Source organism: Myotis myotis, unplaced genomic scaffold (assembly GCF_014108235.1).
Source record: "Myotis myotis isolate mMyoMyo1 unplaced genomic scaffold, mMyoMyo1.p scaffold_m19_p_14, whole genome shotgun sequence".
Taxonomy (NCBI): Eukaryota; Metazoa; Chordata; class Mammalia; order Chiroptera; family Vespertilionidae; genus Myotis; species Myotis myotis.
In genome coordinates this window covers 33677846-33694315 of record NW_023416318.1, presented here as the reverse complement: position 1 = coordinate 33694315, position 16470 = coordinate 33677846, and the positions used below count along the sequence as shown (strand labels likewise).

Below are 16470 nucleotides of genomic sequence, written 5' to 3'. Positions count from 1 at the left end.
TTGAAATGACAGAAAATAACTTTGGTTGCATGAAAGAACTGAATGGGTGGGTAATGGAGAAAGGCTTGCTTTGGTAGCTTATGGGCTTTAAACTATCATTTAAACCCAATCAATTTAAAAGACCATATCCATCCACAGATTTTTTAAATTACTGATTTGAAAAACCTCTCAAGATTTCTTCCAAACTTCAGATTGTGTGCCATTCCACAATTTCAAAAAGCCGATAAAAAGAAATCATATTGTTACTTCTTTTGCACAGTAAGTACATCATAAATAACTGTTCTTTGATTTAATAGACTTTTCTCACTCTAGCACAGGATCCCACTGTCCTCAACTAAGACGTGGGCCATCCGAAGGCCACAGCCCTATTCCACACAGCTCTTCAATCTCTGCAAGAGAAGATATATTCCTGGAAGGTTATATTCTGAAATGTAATATAAACAGTAGTATTTATTGTGCTGGGATAAACATTTTTTTCCCTAGAAGATGCTCTCATAATAAATAGTATAAGAGAATTTAGCTGCCTCCTAGGGATTTTCAACTCATCTAGTTTAGGAGCTAGGACATGTTTATTTGAAAAAATAATGACCATGCTAGAAAGGATATTATAGATGCCAAATAAGTAGCACAAGTAAGCAATCCCTCAAGAAATTCAGAAGGAAAATCACATTTACTAGGGTAATCAGAAAAGGCTTCAAAAGAGAAATAGCATCTGAGCTGGGCTTGATGTATGATCCAGTTTCAATAGGCAAGGAAATGCACAGTATGGTCTGGGAACAAGGGAGCAGGCCAGTCTGGACAAATGGAGCCTGCAGGTGGCGGAAGTACTCCTAGCTCCTAGAAGCCCATTTAATCAGTCCCTGAGCCTGTATCCTTCCAATGCCCTAGATTAATTTTGATTCTTCCTAATATCTCCCAGAGTTGTCATTTCTTCTCCATTCTCACTACCTCAAAGCAATCCAAGCTCTCATTCCCTCCTCTGGATAGATCTCCAAACTCATCCTCCTGTTTTCAATCTCCCCCATCTCCAATCAACAGTGCAAAACTCCTGATGTCATTTTACACACATAACCCAGTCACCCCAAACCCATCAAAGACTAACCACTGCTTGTAAAACAAAACTATTCACCCTCTCATTACAGCCCTTCTAGCATCTGCTCTCATCGACCTCTCACTCCTTCACTGGATTCATACCCACTGAACATATTATACAAATTTCAAGCCTATGTCCATGCTGTTTCTTTCACCTGGAAAATTCTCCTTATTTCGTTCCCAGGTGGCACACATGGCTGTACAGGTTGCGAACACTGTAGTTTATATAAATAATACCTTCTCCTATGTTGGGCAGTGCACAACCTCTTCAACCTTCCAAAGATGGCTTGTTTCCATCCTCCCACACCTTGAAGGCCTTCTCTGAACAACTCAACTGTTGGTCAACTCTCTGATTCCTACATCACCAACTTGACACCTTTTCTTTAAAAAAAAAGTTACAATATTTGAAACACCAACTATGCCTTGAACACAGCAGATACTCAAAAGATTCTTGCAAATTACAATGGGCTAAATGTTTCTAACTCTCTATCCCTCTTCCTTACTTACTGTAAAATATCAATGAAATATATTTTTTTAAAAAAAAATTACAATGGGCTGTTAAAGAAAGAAAAAAAGAAGACATATTGTGACATTAGCCTTGAAGGCCAAGACAGAAGTTCTGACTTTATTTGGTAGATGTCAAATATAACCAATGATCAGAATGTTGTTTTAGAAAGACTAATTTCAGCAACCATAAGCAAGCAGGCGTTGAGATATAGTGCCAGTTTAGGGCCCTCGGGGTTGGAGGAGGCCTGTGGAGGGTCCCTCTGTAATGTGCAACCTCCTCAGTCATCCAGTCATCCTTCAGTTGACCTGTTTGGCATTACAGATACTGATTTCCATATACCTACCATCAAAGTGAAGCTTAAAACTGGGCCATTAAGCCAAGAAAAAGATGCTTTTGCCTGAAATATCTGCGTATCTAGGAAACAGTTCTGACTTGAATAATTATATACATACATGAAATACATATACACAAATTAAGCAGTACTCTTATCTTCTTTCTTCACTTCTTTTGCAGTCTTCTTCTTTTCCATCTGTCTCTTCCCTTTTTGGTCTCTCTCTGCCTCTCTCTCTCTCTCTCTCTCTCTCTCTCTCTCTCTCTCTCTCTCTCTCCCCCCTTTCTTTCTCTCCCTTCCATTATTATCCTTGTCTCCTATTTCTTTCCAAATGCTTTACATTAAGCTCTCCAGACTGCCCTTCCCTTCTCCCCAAGCACCCCACCCCCAAAAAATTATTATTCAGCTTATTTGACTGTTTTTGCTTATTACTGGTTTAGCCAACTCCCCTAGACATTCGTAGTTAACTCATTTCTCCTGCTTCCTTTGCTAATGTAGCTTAAACCTTCACTAACTATAGAATTCTACAATTACTAATGAATCATTTCAAGGCCAATCATTTTCCTATGGCCCTCTAAAAGAATCAAAGGCACTTACGTATTTAGGTATCTAAATTAATTTAACTGTGCTGTTGTAGTACCAAATAAGTAATTCTTATTGATAAATTGAAAACTCAAAACCTAATACATTAAACAAAATTAGTTTTCTAATGAATTTCCTTCCAAAGCATGTATCTTGGATTTCATGCCAAGATATCAGTAATGCACTCCATGGTACTAGACAATTTTATTTACTTCTCAGATTTATAAGAAAAAAAATGTTTCCTCTCCAAAGGAAGAATATTATGTGGAAAACACCCACTGCAATATCAAGGCAGAGAAATAACACCATTAGAAACATGCACATGCCTATCAGGAAAAGATTAACTGGCGCAACCTAATTTAAAAAAGGGTTGAGGGGTATCTTAAAACAGTATCAAAGGTAAAACAAAACAAGCAATTCTGTATTTGTGCCCAAACAGGCAGTCTCCTCTAAAAGTCCAACTTTACTCAGCCAATGTTGATCTAAGGAAAGATTTCAATATTTTCCTTTCATCCTAGTAAAGTTAAAAAAAAAATTAACTACTCAAATACTGGTTCTGGATTTGGAGCAGTTTAGATGTTTCTCCTCTCCCAAGGTGATGTGATGTTTTTCCCCCTCTCCACACTGAAGATCCCTCTGCGTGTCACAGTGTGAAATCTTTGGTACCCAATGGTGGGCAGGCGCTCTGTGAACTCCATTCTTTGTAGGGAAGAAGGAGAGAGAAGAGCATGACATCCATTACTTAGACTGAGTCTATAGTTAAGTCAATCTCCTTTCAAACATAACAATTCCATTACAGGACATTTTAAGCAGCGTGCATAGAATGTGTGGACAGTGTAGAGCAGACCTCATTCACAATAACAAGACCGTCTTTTCAAATACCACCCCAAATCGGCAGATAATTCAAACTGCTCTCGGTTCAATTTTAAATTGTCGAATCCTACCAATAAAAGTTTGCAGAAACCTAACTAACCGGTTGGGAACTGCTCAAAAGTAAACGACAAAGATGGGAGGCTTGTCTCTACCTACCCCTCTCCATGCCTGGCGAGTCACCCAAGAGAGGGGCGTCTGATATGTACCGGAGCCGCTCCCTCGTGCCGGGGAAATGGGGATGGGGAGTGAGCACCAACCCGTCCCTTGCTGGCCGCGCCCGGGGCTTCGCTGGGCCCCAAACCTAGACTGGCTCGGCCGCCCCGAGGCATACAGGACAGAGACGCGACCGACGAGGACCGGGACGGACAGACGTGACAGGACGGACGCAACGGGCAAAGAAGCAGTGCGTCCTACCCGGAGGGCTCCCTCCCAGGGACGGCGGAGTACCTGCTCCGGTCATCCAGGCTGCGGTTGTCGGCCGCCGCGGCGCGCCAATCGGGCAGTGTGCTGGCGCACAGCACCACCATGGACACGATCACGAACACCACCGACACGCTGGCCAGGATCTGGGCGGCCAGCGACGAGGTGGGCTCCTCGAAGGTCAGCCGCATGCGCTCCAGCCAGCGCCTGGAGGGGGCCGCCTCGGCGCCGCCGGCTCGCGGCTCCTCGCGGCCCGGCTCGTCGGCGGAGTAGAAGGTGTAGGTGTCGGACATGCGGTCGTCCAGGCGGCGCTGGCAGCAGTACTCGAGGTGCGCGCCCTCCAGGCCCCAGTAGATCATCTCGTTGTAGAAGGAGAGTTCGCACATCCGCGGCGCGAAGCGCAGCTTGCCGTGGCCGCGCACGTAGAGCAGGATGAAGCCGAAGGCCTCCGAGTGCCGGTCGAAGAAGTACTCGTTGCGCTCGCGGTCGTAGTCGTCGCACACCTCGAGCACGTCGCGCTCCGAGCGGCAGCCGTGCAGCCGGCTCACGCGGCGCAGCGGGAAGTCCTTCAGCAAATCCCGGGACAGCGAGTACCGGGCGCCACCCACGTTCAGCACCACGGAGGCCGCCCCGCTGCGCCCGAAGGTCATGGCTGGCCGCCCCGAAGCCCCGAGGCCCGAGGGCGCCGCCGCCGCCCCCTCGCCGCTGCGCAGGGTCTGCCGGCCGCGGGCCGACCCAGGAGCGCGCCGTCGGGGCCCGCGCGCGGTCTGGCCCGCTCTGCCTCGCGCTCCTCTTCTGCTCTATGCCGACCCGGGGACCCCTGGGCTCTCGCCTCCCCGGCGGCCCAGCGTCGCTCCTAGAGACACTCCCTCCGCGCCGCGGTACCTGCAGGTGTCCCGGGAGTCCCCTCCGGCGTCAGCTCTGCACCCCGCTGGCGGCGACCGAGGCTCAGAGCCGCCGCCCCTCGCGACCGGGAGGTCGCCCCGCAGAGGCCGGGGTGTCCTCTCCAAGGCGGGGTCGCTGTTCCCCCCGGAGGGGCGCGGGCGCCGAGAGGGGAAGCTGGCGCGGGATGGCTCCAGGTCCTCGGCGCTCCCTCCGAACGCGGATGTGGCAACCGCCCCGCCGCCGTCCAGAGGCGAGAAGCAAAGTGAGCGGTTTCGGAGGCGGCGAGGAGCCGGCTCGGAGAGGCGGGGGCGGGGCCTCCTCGGCTCCCGGCTCCGCTCGGCTCACCTCCCAACGCGCGCCGCCCTCCTCTTCCCACCCGCGCCCGCACCTCCCGGGCTCGCTCCGGCTGGGATTCCCCGGCGCCCCGCCCTGGACCTCGGGCTCCCCGCCTCGTGACGCCGTCCTCCCTCTCCGCTCCCGCAGTGGCCGGGAGGGGTCCGCGGGGCGGGGAGGTGAGGAGCGGGGAGCCCCCGGGTGGAGGGGGGAGCCAAGCCCCGCGGCTGGGATACCTGCTCCCGCGTCCCGCCCGGGGCCATCGGGATGGCTTGGACAGTACCCAAGAGCCCGTTATCAGCCCCCAAAGGGAGGGAACGTGGTAAGCACGGGTGAGGACTGGGGTGCGGGATTGGAGGGGCGGGGACAGACGGCGTTTGAAACGAGAGCTTTTTCCAGAAACTATCCAGAACACAGCTCGGTTTCTGATTTCTCAGAGAAGATACCCCAGCAATTGCTTTCCTTGCCGACTTTGCTCTTCCTCTCCCGGCGCGGAGATCACGTACCGCGTGCTCCGAGGGCGGCCACACACCCCAACGCCCAACCTCGGTGCCACTCTCCCGCGGAGGAGAATGGCCCCGGCCCCCGCTTTCTGGGGCACCGGTCCTAAGAGGGCGCCTGCAGGTAGAGCGCCCGGACCCCATCGTGACTCTTGCTGTAGAGTGGGGTGAAAGTCTGGGGAGAATCGCCTTGCCATCGGCAAGAACAGAGTTGCTCATTGCCTTCGTCTGCACCCTCCTTTTCATAAAGTCCTGATTGCCCCCGCGCACCCCAAAGCTGGCTGCAGCACCCGCCTTTGGAGCTCTAAGAACCCCTGAAGACTCCGCAGGGCGAACTGCCCTGTGCTCTGCTCTGGTCCATGCCTAGACAATGGGTTCCTCTTGGCCGGGATTGTTTTAAACTGCTCCCAGCAATTCACGCGACATCTGACACCGGCAGTCCAGCCCGCGCAGAGCTGAAACAGGTGAGTCGTAAGGCAAACGATGTTAAATGCAAAACAAATACTGGAAGAAAAAATAAGGGTGGAGCTGGGTGGGATGTGCGGTCATCTGACCTGAGAGTAACCCAGCTGGTTACTAAGAAGGGTTCTACTTTGCCCTTCACTTTTCGTAATTTTGTAGGATTGTCTCGTGCCCACTAGAGGTCACCAAAAAGAGTCATTTTGCTCTAGGTCTAGTATGGATTCCTGAAGGGGGGCGGGGGAGGGCGGAGAAGACACCTGAAAATTGGGAGTGTTCTCTCAGAAAGTAAAAAAAAAAAAATCACTACGTGGTTTCTTTGCTTTTCTTTTTTTAAATTAAATTATTGGGATGACATTGGTTAATAAAACCATACAGGTTTTAAGTGTACAACTCAATGACACTATCTACGTACTGCATCCTGTGCTCACCACCCAAAGTAAGTCTCTTTCTGCCACCGTTTATCCCCCTTTTGCCCTCTTCCACATCCCCCTGCGCCCCCTTCCATTCTGACGATCACCATATTGTTGTCTGTGTCTGTGAGTTTTGGTGTGTTTTTTCTGTCTAATCCCTTACCTTTTTCATCCAGGCCTCCAACTCCCCCCCCCCCCCCCCAGCTGTCAGTCAGTTCTATGTATCTGTGATTCTGCTGTTTCTATTTTGTTTGGATGGTTTCTTTCCTTTTTACTTTTATTTATTTATTTACTTGTTTATTTATTTTTTAGTTTATTGGTGGGTGGTTTCTTAAAGAATGAAAATCTATAAGTTATGTACCCCTAGGTGCGAATAATTTATCTTAAAAGTATTTAATATGATTGAAAGCTCAAAAGTAGGAGTTGTTTCTTTGCTAAGTAGCTACTAAGCCAGGAAAACATCCTGAAGGAAGTGAGTTTCAGGATAGAATCAAAGGAGGTGATGATCATGAGCTGGCTGAAAGAACGGAGCATTCCAAGGAGAAAACTCTCAGATGTGAAGGATTAAAGTCTAGAGAAAGCGAATGAATGCATTCGCTTGGCTGTAAGGATGGGGATCTCAACTGCAGAATTTAGATTTCATCCTAGAAGGTTTTAATCATATAAATGGCCTTTATTAAAGGAAGATTCCTTTGCCTGTTGGGTTAGTCTAAGGAGAAGTCCATTTCTGCAACCCAGGAATGAAAACCCCATCCCCAAGTCTTCGTAGATGAGAAAGGAAACACGGAGGCCGAGGGCTCAGCAGAGCCTGGACACTGATTTGTTATAGCAGAAGAGGATGGAGAAAAGTTTGCAGATGTGAGTTGAGAGAAGAGCCTGGCTTCAACAAGAGCCAATTCCTCAGGGAATTGTTAAAAATACTTTCTAGAAGCATCACAAGCCACAGAATACAGACCAATTATTTTGTTGATTATTTGCTCCAACAGTACTGTATTTATTTCCTGTGTTCTCCATCTAAAATCGCTCTAAACTCTGTTGATTGGACCAGTTAAAGGAATATCACATTTTGAATTAAATATGAGCTCAGAAAACAAATTAATATGATGGCAATACAATTTGTGCCTCCAACATTTCTTAGAGATGGATTTAAATCATTTCATTTGTTTCCAGAGTAATATTCCTATTTGATTCATCAACCACTGCTGTAGCAGCAATACCCAAATCATTTTCTTAAACAAAGGAAACAGTAAGGTGCAGAAACAATTGGCTTGTCTGGTTTAGAAAACCTTCTTAAAAACAATTTTACTCTTTTGTACTTTGAAAACTATGTTAAGAATTATGACATCTAAATTCTTTCTTGGATTCCAGATGATATTTAGGGCCTTCATATATAAATCTTTAGAATGCATTAAATTTAAAGGCATCAGGCAGAATTTTAGAATTTGAAAGAACCAAGAGATTTTGGCATCTCAATTTACCAACCCATTATTTAGGGAGGTGTAAGAAAGCTCCAGAGATGTGGTGGCTGTAACTTGCCTGAGGTACCCCAGTCAGCAGCATCATGGTAGAGATGGGCTGGAACCAGGTTTTCTAGTTCCAAACTCTAATCACTCCATCTTTAGGGCCTGCATGGCTGCCACAACCTTCTATCTGATCTCCCTGCAATCCAGTTCTTTCCTCCTCCTGTGAATCCTGTAATATGCCACCAGACAGCTCTTCCTTCTGTTCATTTTAATCAAGTCATTCCCGAGTTGGAGAACCAAAAAGGTCTGTAGATCTACAGAATTACAATATTATCTATACTAATAAAAGGTTAATATGCTAATTAGACCAGATCGGCCGGATATCTTCCGGTTGTCCGGTCCTCCTTTCAGACAAAGCCACAGTGGCAGGGAGCGAGGCAGAGGCAGTTAGGGGCGATCAGGCCGGCAGGCAGGTGAGCAGTTAGGAGCCAGTGTTCCCAGACTGGAAGAGGGATCGGGCCTAAACCGGCAGTCAGATATCCCCCAAGGGGTCCTGGATTGGAGAGGGTGCAGGCCGGGCTGAGGGACACCCCCACACACACACATGAATTTCATGCACCGGGCCTCTAGTCTATAATAATAAAAGTGTAATATGCTAATTAGACCGGACATCCTTCGGCCTCGGTGGCAGGGGCTGAGCCCCTTGCACAAATTTTGTGCATTGGGCCTCTAGTATTACAATAAAGTTCAAACTGGTTATTAGGGGCCCTCTCTAGATTGAAATCTTGGCTGCACAACTTGTTTGCTAAGTGACCTGGATCGAGTTCCTTAATCTCCTTAAGCCCCCATTTTCTCCTCCATGTAGCAGAGATAATGATAGCTACATCAAAGAGGTGATGTGAGGATTAAATGAGATGATGTGAGGGTGGGCTATAGCTCAGTGCATGACACGAAAAAAAATCTCACTTCATGTATGCTTCCACAAGCCCAAATAGGCCATGCTTATTCTCATTACTGGGTTCTAAATAAATACAAATTGGACAAGTGAATTGATTCATCTGAAAATGTGACCAACCGCAAATCAGTAACCTGAACCATCAAAAATTCAGTGTAATGCCCTAGCTGGTCTGGCTCAATGGATCGAGTGTCAGCCTGCGGACTGAAGGGTCCCAGGTTTGATTCCGGTCAAGGGCACATGCCCGGGTTGCGAGCTCGATCCCCAATAGTACAGGAGACAGCCAATCAATGATTCACTCTCATCATTGATGTTTCTGTCTCTCCTCCCTTCCACTCTGAAATCAATAAAAAATATATTTTAAAAAATGTTCAGTGTAAAGTTGTGAACCTTATACTGCTGACTCTGGATTGAACACAGACTCCTCTATCACTTTGCATTGCACAACTAGACGTGGTCAGGGACTCTGAACACCTGCCCGGAAGCTTTATAAATTGTACCCTGTGGGCACTGCTGGTCCTTGCAGCTTGCTTATCAACTTTGCTTTAGAAAGCCTTCACTCTGCTGTTAATTCGTATTTCCAAGTATTTGTGTTAAACCAGTTTGTTTCTCAGCATCTGCAGCAACAATAGATGCGTTAAAAAGTTGGATTTTTTAAAAAAAATTTTTATTGATTTGAGAGAGAGAGAGAGAGAGAGAGAGAAACATCAATTTGTTGTTCCACTTATTTGTGCATTCATTGGTTGCTTCTTGTATGTGCCCTGACAGGGGATCGAATCCACAACCTTGGTGTGTCAGGACAACACTAACCAACTGAGCTACCCGGCCAGGGCCAAAAAGTTGGCTTTTTGAATGGAAATGTAACCTGCACACATCTCTATTTTCATGTATGAAAGACTCTATTGACATCATCTGCCATTACCCCCGTAGAAGGTAAACTTGTAACTTTCAATAAACTGCCCTCAGAACCATCCCACCACATGGACCCCATTCTTAAAAATGAGAAGACTCCAGAGGGTTATGTCACCCCATCCCACACCAATGCCCCTGCCTTTTTCTCAGCTCCAGGACACTTTCTGCCAGCGGTTCTCAACCTGTGGGTCGCGACCCCTTTTGGCAGTCGAACGACCCTTTCACAGGGGTCGCCTAAGACCATCCTGCATATCAGATATTTACATTATGATTCATAACAGTAGCAACATTACAGTTATGAAGTAGCAACGAAAATAATTTTATGGTTGGGTCACAACATGAGGAACTGTATTTAAAGGGCCAGAAGGTTGAGAACCACTGCTTTATGCTCTCACTCAAGCAAAAGGAGCACTATCTTCTTTACATTTCCAACTTTGAAAGGGTCACTGTGTAATCATTATAGGGGAGGCAAAATTTTACCTCTACTCCCTTAATGTTTTCAACTGGGCCTAAGAATTAGATTGACATAAAACATATTAGCAAAAAGAAACAAAACAAAAACAAAAATACAAACAAGCAAACAAAAAATATTAGTAGGAGAAAAGCATAAAAGTGCATTTAATACAAGGTTTGTGTGACATGGCGCCCTCATAAGGAAATGAAGGCCCAAAGAAGTGGCAAAACTAAATGGTTTTATACTAGGTTGAAGAAAGAGGGGCAATTGTAGAAAAGTAAAGTAGGTGGGAAGCTAAAGGAAGATTATTTTATTTTATTTTATTTTTATTTTTTTTAAATATATTTTATTGATTTTTTACAGAGAAGAAGGGAGAGAGATAGAGAGTTAGAAACATCGATGAGAGAGAAACATTGATCAGCTGCCTCCTGCACACTTCCCACTGGGGATGTGCCCGCAACCAAGGTACATGCCCTTGACCGGAATCGAACCTGGGACCCTTCAGTCCGCAGGCCGACGCTCTATCCACTGAGCCAAACCGGTTTCGGCATTATTTTTATTTTTTGATAAATATTTTAGCAAGGTGTTTTTGTGTAGAATTCTCTTTGCTTCAACTTCCCATATCTTTTTGGTTTTTTTATCCTCACCCAAGGATATTTTTTCCATTGATTTTTAGAGAGCGTGGGAGGGAGAGGGAGAGAGAGAGAGAAAAACATTGATGTGAGAGAGACACATCAATTGGTTGCCTCCCGCAGGGGCCAGCCTGCAACCGAAGTATGTGCCCGTGATTGGAATCAAACCCGGGACCTTTCGATCTGAGGGCTCATGCTCTAACTGCTGAGCCAAACCGGCTGGGGCTGAACTTCCCATCCTTGATGATAGGACATCTTCCATATGAGACTTTTACTTCCTGCTTTCAGGAAGAAGAAGGGAAGGACCAAAGTACCTTTCTTATACCTGATGAAGTTCCTGTAAGTGATTGTAGCTCAAAATAATCCTCATGCCAAAGTGACATGTTTTGTCACGTTGTGACAGCTTCTGCTACCCTTCATCATTCATTAAGAGCAAAAACATTTTTGGTGCCATTACAGAATGGCCCCCCTTCTTTGTCATCTCTACCCAAACCTCACTCCTGTCCTGCTGCTCTGTTGGGTTGAGATGGCCCTTCCCTCCACCACCACTACATGTCCCTTGCTCCTTACAGTGACTAAGAGACCCTCAGCTTTCCACAAAAGCAATCTTATTATAACCCCATTTTCCAGATGAGGAAATGAGGCTTCAAGAGGTTAGACTTGCTCAAGGTCCGACAGCCACCTAGTAAGTGCTGGACCCAGTACTGAAACCCAAAGTCCACATAGGCCCTCTAGCCTCCCATGCAGGTTCACTGCCAACTGGCCTCTCTATCAAACGCGAACACCCCTGGGGAGGGAGGAACAGGTTAGGTAATACCAGAGGAAGCAATCTGGCAACTCTTGGATGTGGGTCATTCTACAAGATAACTAATATTCAAAAAGCCACTTTCATATCCTGAAATATTTGAGGAGATGATATAATATCTGATACTTGCTTCAAAATAATCAAAGGCAGCCCTAGCTGGTTTGTCTCAGTAGATAGAGCGTCAGCCTGTGGACCGAAAGGTCCCAGGTTTGATTCCAGTCAAGGGCCCATGCCCAGGTTGTGGGCTCCATCCCCAGTAGGGGGTGTGCAGGAGGCAGCTGATCAATGATTCTCTCTCACCATTGATGTTTCTATCTCTCTCCCTCTCCTCTCTGAAATCAATATAAATATATTTTTAAAAAATAGTCAAAGGTAGGGGCAAGTGGAGAGGGAGGGACATAGGTGAAACAAAATTGGCCATGAGTTGATAATTGTTGAAGCTGGGTGATATTAATCTCTCCCCCTTTTATTTAATTTAGGTTGTCCATAATAAAAGAGTAAAAGTAAAAATTTGAAACCTTGAGCTTCATGGAAGCCTATTTTTAAATGTTTACAGTTATTCCTCCAGACTAGACCAAAACGCACTCTTTTGCCATATCTATAATGAAGAGCCCCTCCAGAGTGTAAGAAAGGTCAGCACACTTCTTTTTTTATCCTAACCTGAGGATATGTTTATTTATTCATCTTTAGAGAGAGGAAGGAAGAGAGAGAGAGAGAGAGAGAAATCGATGTGAGAGAGAAATATCCATAATCGGCTGTCTCCCATATGCACCCGGCCAGGGTGGTCAGCACACATTGCTAAGCAGAAAGAGCCTAGGTCCTGAGCTGTGGGCTAACTTACTCCTTCTTCATAATAAAGATATATGAATATCCTATATAATAAAAGGCTAATATGCAAATCGACCAAATGGCGGAACCACCAGTCGCTATGATGCGCACTGACCACCAGGGGGCAGACACTCACCGCAGGAGCTGCCCCCTGCTGGTCAGTGCGCTCCCACAGGGGGAGCACCACCCAGCCAGGAGCTGGGCTCACAGCTGGCGAGTGCAGCGGAGGTGGTGGGAGCCTCTCCCCTCTTCCTGGGCAGCGCTAAGGACCCCTCAGGGAAGGTGGACATCCCCCAAGGGGTCCTGGACTGTGAGAGGAATGTCGTGCATCAGGCCTCTAATAGGTATATAATAAGATTTCTGAAAGGATACATAAAATACAGTTATGGGCCAGCACCGGTTTGGCTCAGTGGATAGAGCATCGGCCTGCGGACTGAGAGTCCCGGGTTTGATTCCGATCAGGAGCATGTACCTTGGTTGTGGGCACATCCCCAGTGGGGGGTGTGCAGGAGGGAGCTGATCGATGTTTCTCTCTCATCGATATTTCTAACTCTCTATTCCTCTCCCTTCCTCTCTGTAAGAAAATCAATAAAATATATTTTTTAAAAAATACAGTTATGGGTGTCTGTTTCTTCATTGAGGGACTGGGAAGGTTGGAGTAGATAAGAGACCTACTTGTTATTAGTTATTGTAAACCTCTTGTCCTTTTATTTATTTTATTATTTTACCAAATGTAAGAATTATGTTTTCAGTTTTGAAAAAACTAGTTTGTTTGTTTTTTTAATGTCACAGCACATACCCTCCTACCAAATTCTCTTTCTCTCCTTTTTCTCTGCCCATCCTTACTGTGACCTGCCTCCTTCTCTGCTCCGTTACATTGGGCGCTGTGCACCTGCTGCTCCCTCTGCCTGGAACACTCTGACCCAGAGCACTGTGGTTGACTCCTTGTCAGTCAAGTCTCAATTCAAATGTCACTTCCTCAGAGAGGCCTTCCCCAACCATTCGTTAGCATATCAACCTGTTTTCTTTACTCCCTTCTCACTATAAAAAGTCATCTTGCTCATGCACCTGCTTCTTGTTTATCATTCATTACCCTGCTCACTCCATTGGAGAACAAGAATCCTGGATCTCGTTCACAGTGGTGTCCCCAGCTCCCGGAGCAGTGCCAGGCTCCTTATTGAAGCTCAGTAACTATTTGTTGAAGGGATGAATGACTATCACTGTTGATTAAAGTAAAGTTCTCTGAGTGCTGAACTAACAGTATCAGTGCATATGTATAGTGAGGCAGGAATTGATCACCTTGGGAAATCCAGGCTCTTTCTGAAAAAACCACCTCAGTTTTGTTAAATGGTTGGCAGAAGAGACCTTGGCACTGCTTTCCCTCTGTACTTGCAGTATATGCCAGCCTCCTGGCATTTAAAGGCACTGCAGGGCCCTACTCATAGAGGGGGCCCCTACCCTGGATCAGTGAGCACCCCTATATTCCTTATCTAGCAGGTGCTTTAGTTAGAAAAGTTCTTAGAATCAGCTCCAGTGGTGTCTGGGTCCCATCATCCTCTCCTACTAGTTCCTGGAGGAAAGAGACAACGTGGAGACAGACCAGGGGCTGCAAGGAAAGAACTGTCCACTATTAAATCAAATTATTTCCAAAAAAATAATGAAACTGTCCAGAAAGGATTGGATGTGGATCCAGAAGGCTCTGTGTGTCTTAGGTCAGGAACTACAGGAAATAAGGACAGAAATGTAAAAGGTCATTGTTCCGGTGGTAGATGGACATCTCAGAGACCCAACAGCCTGACTGGGTGCTCCAGATCAAGAAGAGAAGCTTTCCAGCGAAGTAGGTCTTGAGCCCAGGCAGGAAGGAAGTGGGAGAGCCAAGCAGAGAGACAGGGATTCCCCCACTCTGCTCCTTATCACATCGCAGGGCACAGTCAGCCTGCGGGAGGATTCTACTCAGAAGAAAAATCAAAGACATTTTCTAAATGATGGAAGTTGCCAACTCTGTTCTATCCATTCTGCAGAGGACAGCTGCCTTATCAATATAATGAACCAAAATTAACTACTTTAGGAGTCAGTTTAAAAAAAACACCTGCTGTTCTTATCCTTCTGTCCCAATCACAATCAATTTCCCTGACCCACAGTCCCAGCTCCCCCCTACCCCCCATCCCCAGTGCTGTTATTTCTGTCTGAGGAAAGATTGGGGCGGGGGTTGACTGAAATAAAGCATAGGGTATTCCTGGAAATGATCTTCTCATTGTAGATACAACCAAAATAGCACTGGCTCCACACTTAATAATTGATATACTTTTCAACAGCAATTGCATTTTTCTCCAAGGTGTACAGAATTTAAAATACAGAGCTTTTTTTCTCCAGTTCTCAACTGGAGATAAAATAATCCAATTCTGGTGTGTGTGATCCCATTACCCTTCTATGGCAAAAATTCCAGGCATTTTTCTGTTTTTCCTGCAACACATGTTCTTACAGGTTAGAAAAAATAAAGTAAAAAATATGCTTTCAGTAGAAAGCTGAGAGGTACAGCAATTTGGAAGATTTGTAGTTTTTAAAGGAGGTTGGAAGCAGAAGCAGTTAGGTTGGTAAAAGTCTGTCTCAGGCCTGGGTCAGAGAACAGAGTCAGTGGCTCAGCAAAAATAATGCTGAGCCCTAGCCAGTTTGGCTCGGTGAATAGAGCATCAGCATGTGGACGGAAGGGTCCCGGGTTCAACTCCGGTCAAGGACATGTACCTCAGTTGTGGGCTGGATCCCTGGCCTTGGTCAGGGTGCGTGCAGGAGACAGCCAATTCCTATGTGTCTCTCTATCTCTCTGTTGCCCTCCCTTCCACTCTCTCTAAAAAACAATGGGAAAATATCCTCGGGTGAAGATTAACAACAACAACTAAATGCGAAGATGAGTACCCACTGTAACTCCATGTGGCCGCACGGCCCAGGAACATCCTGTCCCCAGAGAGGACCTTCCTGTGTCTTCAAGGAACATTGCCCTGTGCTTCCCATTTGCGAGTGTTGTGGGAGAAGCAATGGGCCAGATTTCCCTGTCGCTCACGGGAGTGGGGTTCTTGAGGCACTGCTGACATGAGCATGAGATGTGGTAAAGACTTTGTTTGCATGGAGTTACATTCCTCAGGTTCCAAAGTCCCATGTCCCTTAATCCAGTCTTGGAAAAGGCGCAGCTGGGGTTCCAGGAGAGCCCAAAGCAAGGCCAGTGTCCAAAGTTTCCTTTCCATGTTGGAGCTGGGCCTGGCAGAGCATCAGGCTAGATTCAGTCCATCAGTCCACTGTGTTAGTCCCACATGGCTGTGAGTCACGTGGGTGAATGCAAGGGAATGGGCCCCCCTGCAACTGGAGTCCCAAGAGAGCCAGAGGACCGAGAGCCAAGATCAAGAACTCCCTTTGTCTAGGAGTTTAAATATTCAGGTTTCGTGTCCATGCAGTGGCCACACCTCTTCTGGCCACTGACTTGTTCCCAGGTGTGACTGACAGGTAAACACCTTCCTACCTCACCCAGACCTTACTGGACATGCAGCTATTGTCTAGTCCCCATCAATCATCAGGGAACAGACTCGGAGAGTGTTAACTACAGCTTTCTGGCAAAGCTGTATAAATGGCATGCCTGTATTATCTGGTCTTCTCTTTGCTCCTTTCTTGTTATATAATAACCGACCAGATTATTACAACAGGATCACCAGTACTTTAGGTTTTCCAAGTAGGATTTCTTTTCCCTTCCCGCGGGAAAGTCATCACAAATAAAAATCTTTATAGCAAAGGACTCTGAGAAGCTTCTTATCCTTTCACTAGCTTCTGTGGTGATGTCTGAAACTGCAAGAACAATTAGAGCAGATGTCAGTGTAAATCTCCAAAGAAAGGAGAAAATAGGCTTACCAAGTTTCCTTTGAGGATGACAAGGCATTCTCTTCCCTAGATACAGTGTGTTTTTAACTTAGTGTCAGGGGATTAGCAGACTCTCAATGACTGTACCACCGGTCTATCTCAATAGCCACAGATACTTACAG

General features: G+C 46.3%; 2 protein-coding genes across 3 annotated transcripts in view; one reads left to right on the top strand and one right to left on the bottom strand.

The window, feature by feature from the left end:
* The window catches only part of KCNG3 (potassium voltage-gated channel modifier subfamily G member 3), a 38664-nt gene extending 33520 nt beyond the window's left edge, over nucleotides 1-5144 (bottom strand). The window contains exon 1 of one of the 2 annotated variants that reach the window (XM_036334741.1): nucleotides 3801-5144. In XM_036334741.1, the coding sequence (XP_036190634.1) occupies nucleotides 3801-4456 (656 nt within the window). In that variant the 5' untranslated portion in view covers nucleotides 4457-5144. The remainder of the gene's footprint in view (nucleotides 1-3800) is intronic. The other variant, XM_036334740.1, reaches the window with a different exon arrangement.
* A 229-nt stretch (nucleotides 5145-5373) lies between these two features.
* MTA3 (metastasis associated 1 family member 3) overlaps nucleotides 5374-16470 on the top strand; it is a 173161-nt gene continuing 162064 nt past the window's right edge. The window contains exon 1 of the mRNA XM_036334736.1: nucleotides 5374-5988. The gene's annotated coding sequence lies outside the window, so the exon portion shown is untranslated. The remainder of the gene's footprint in view (nucleotides 5989-16470) is intronic.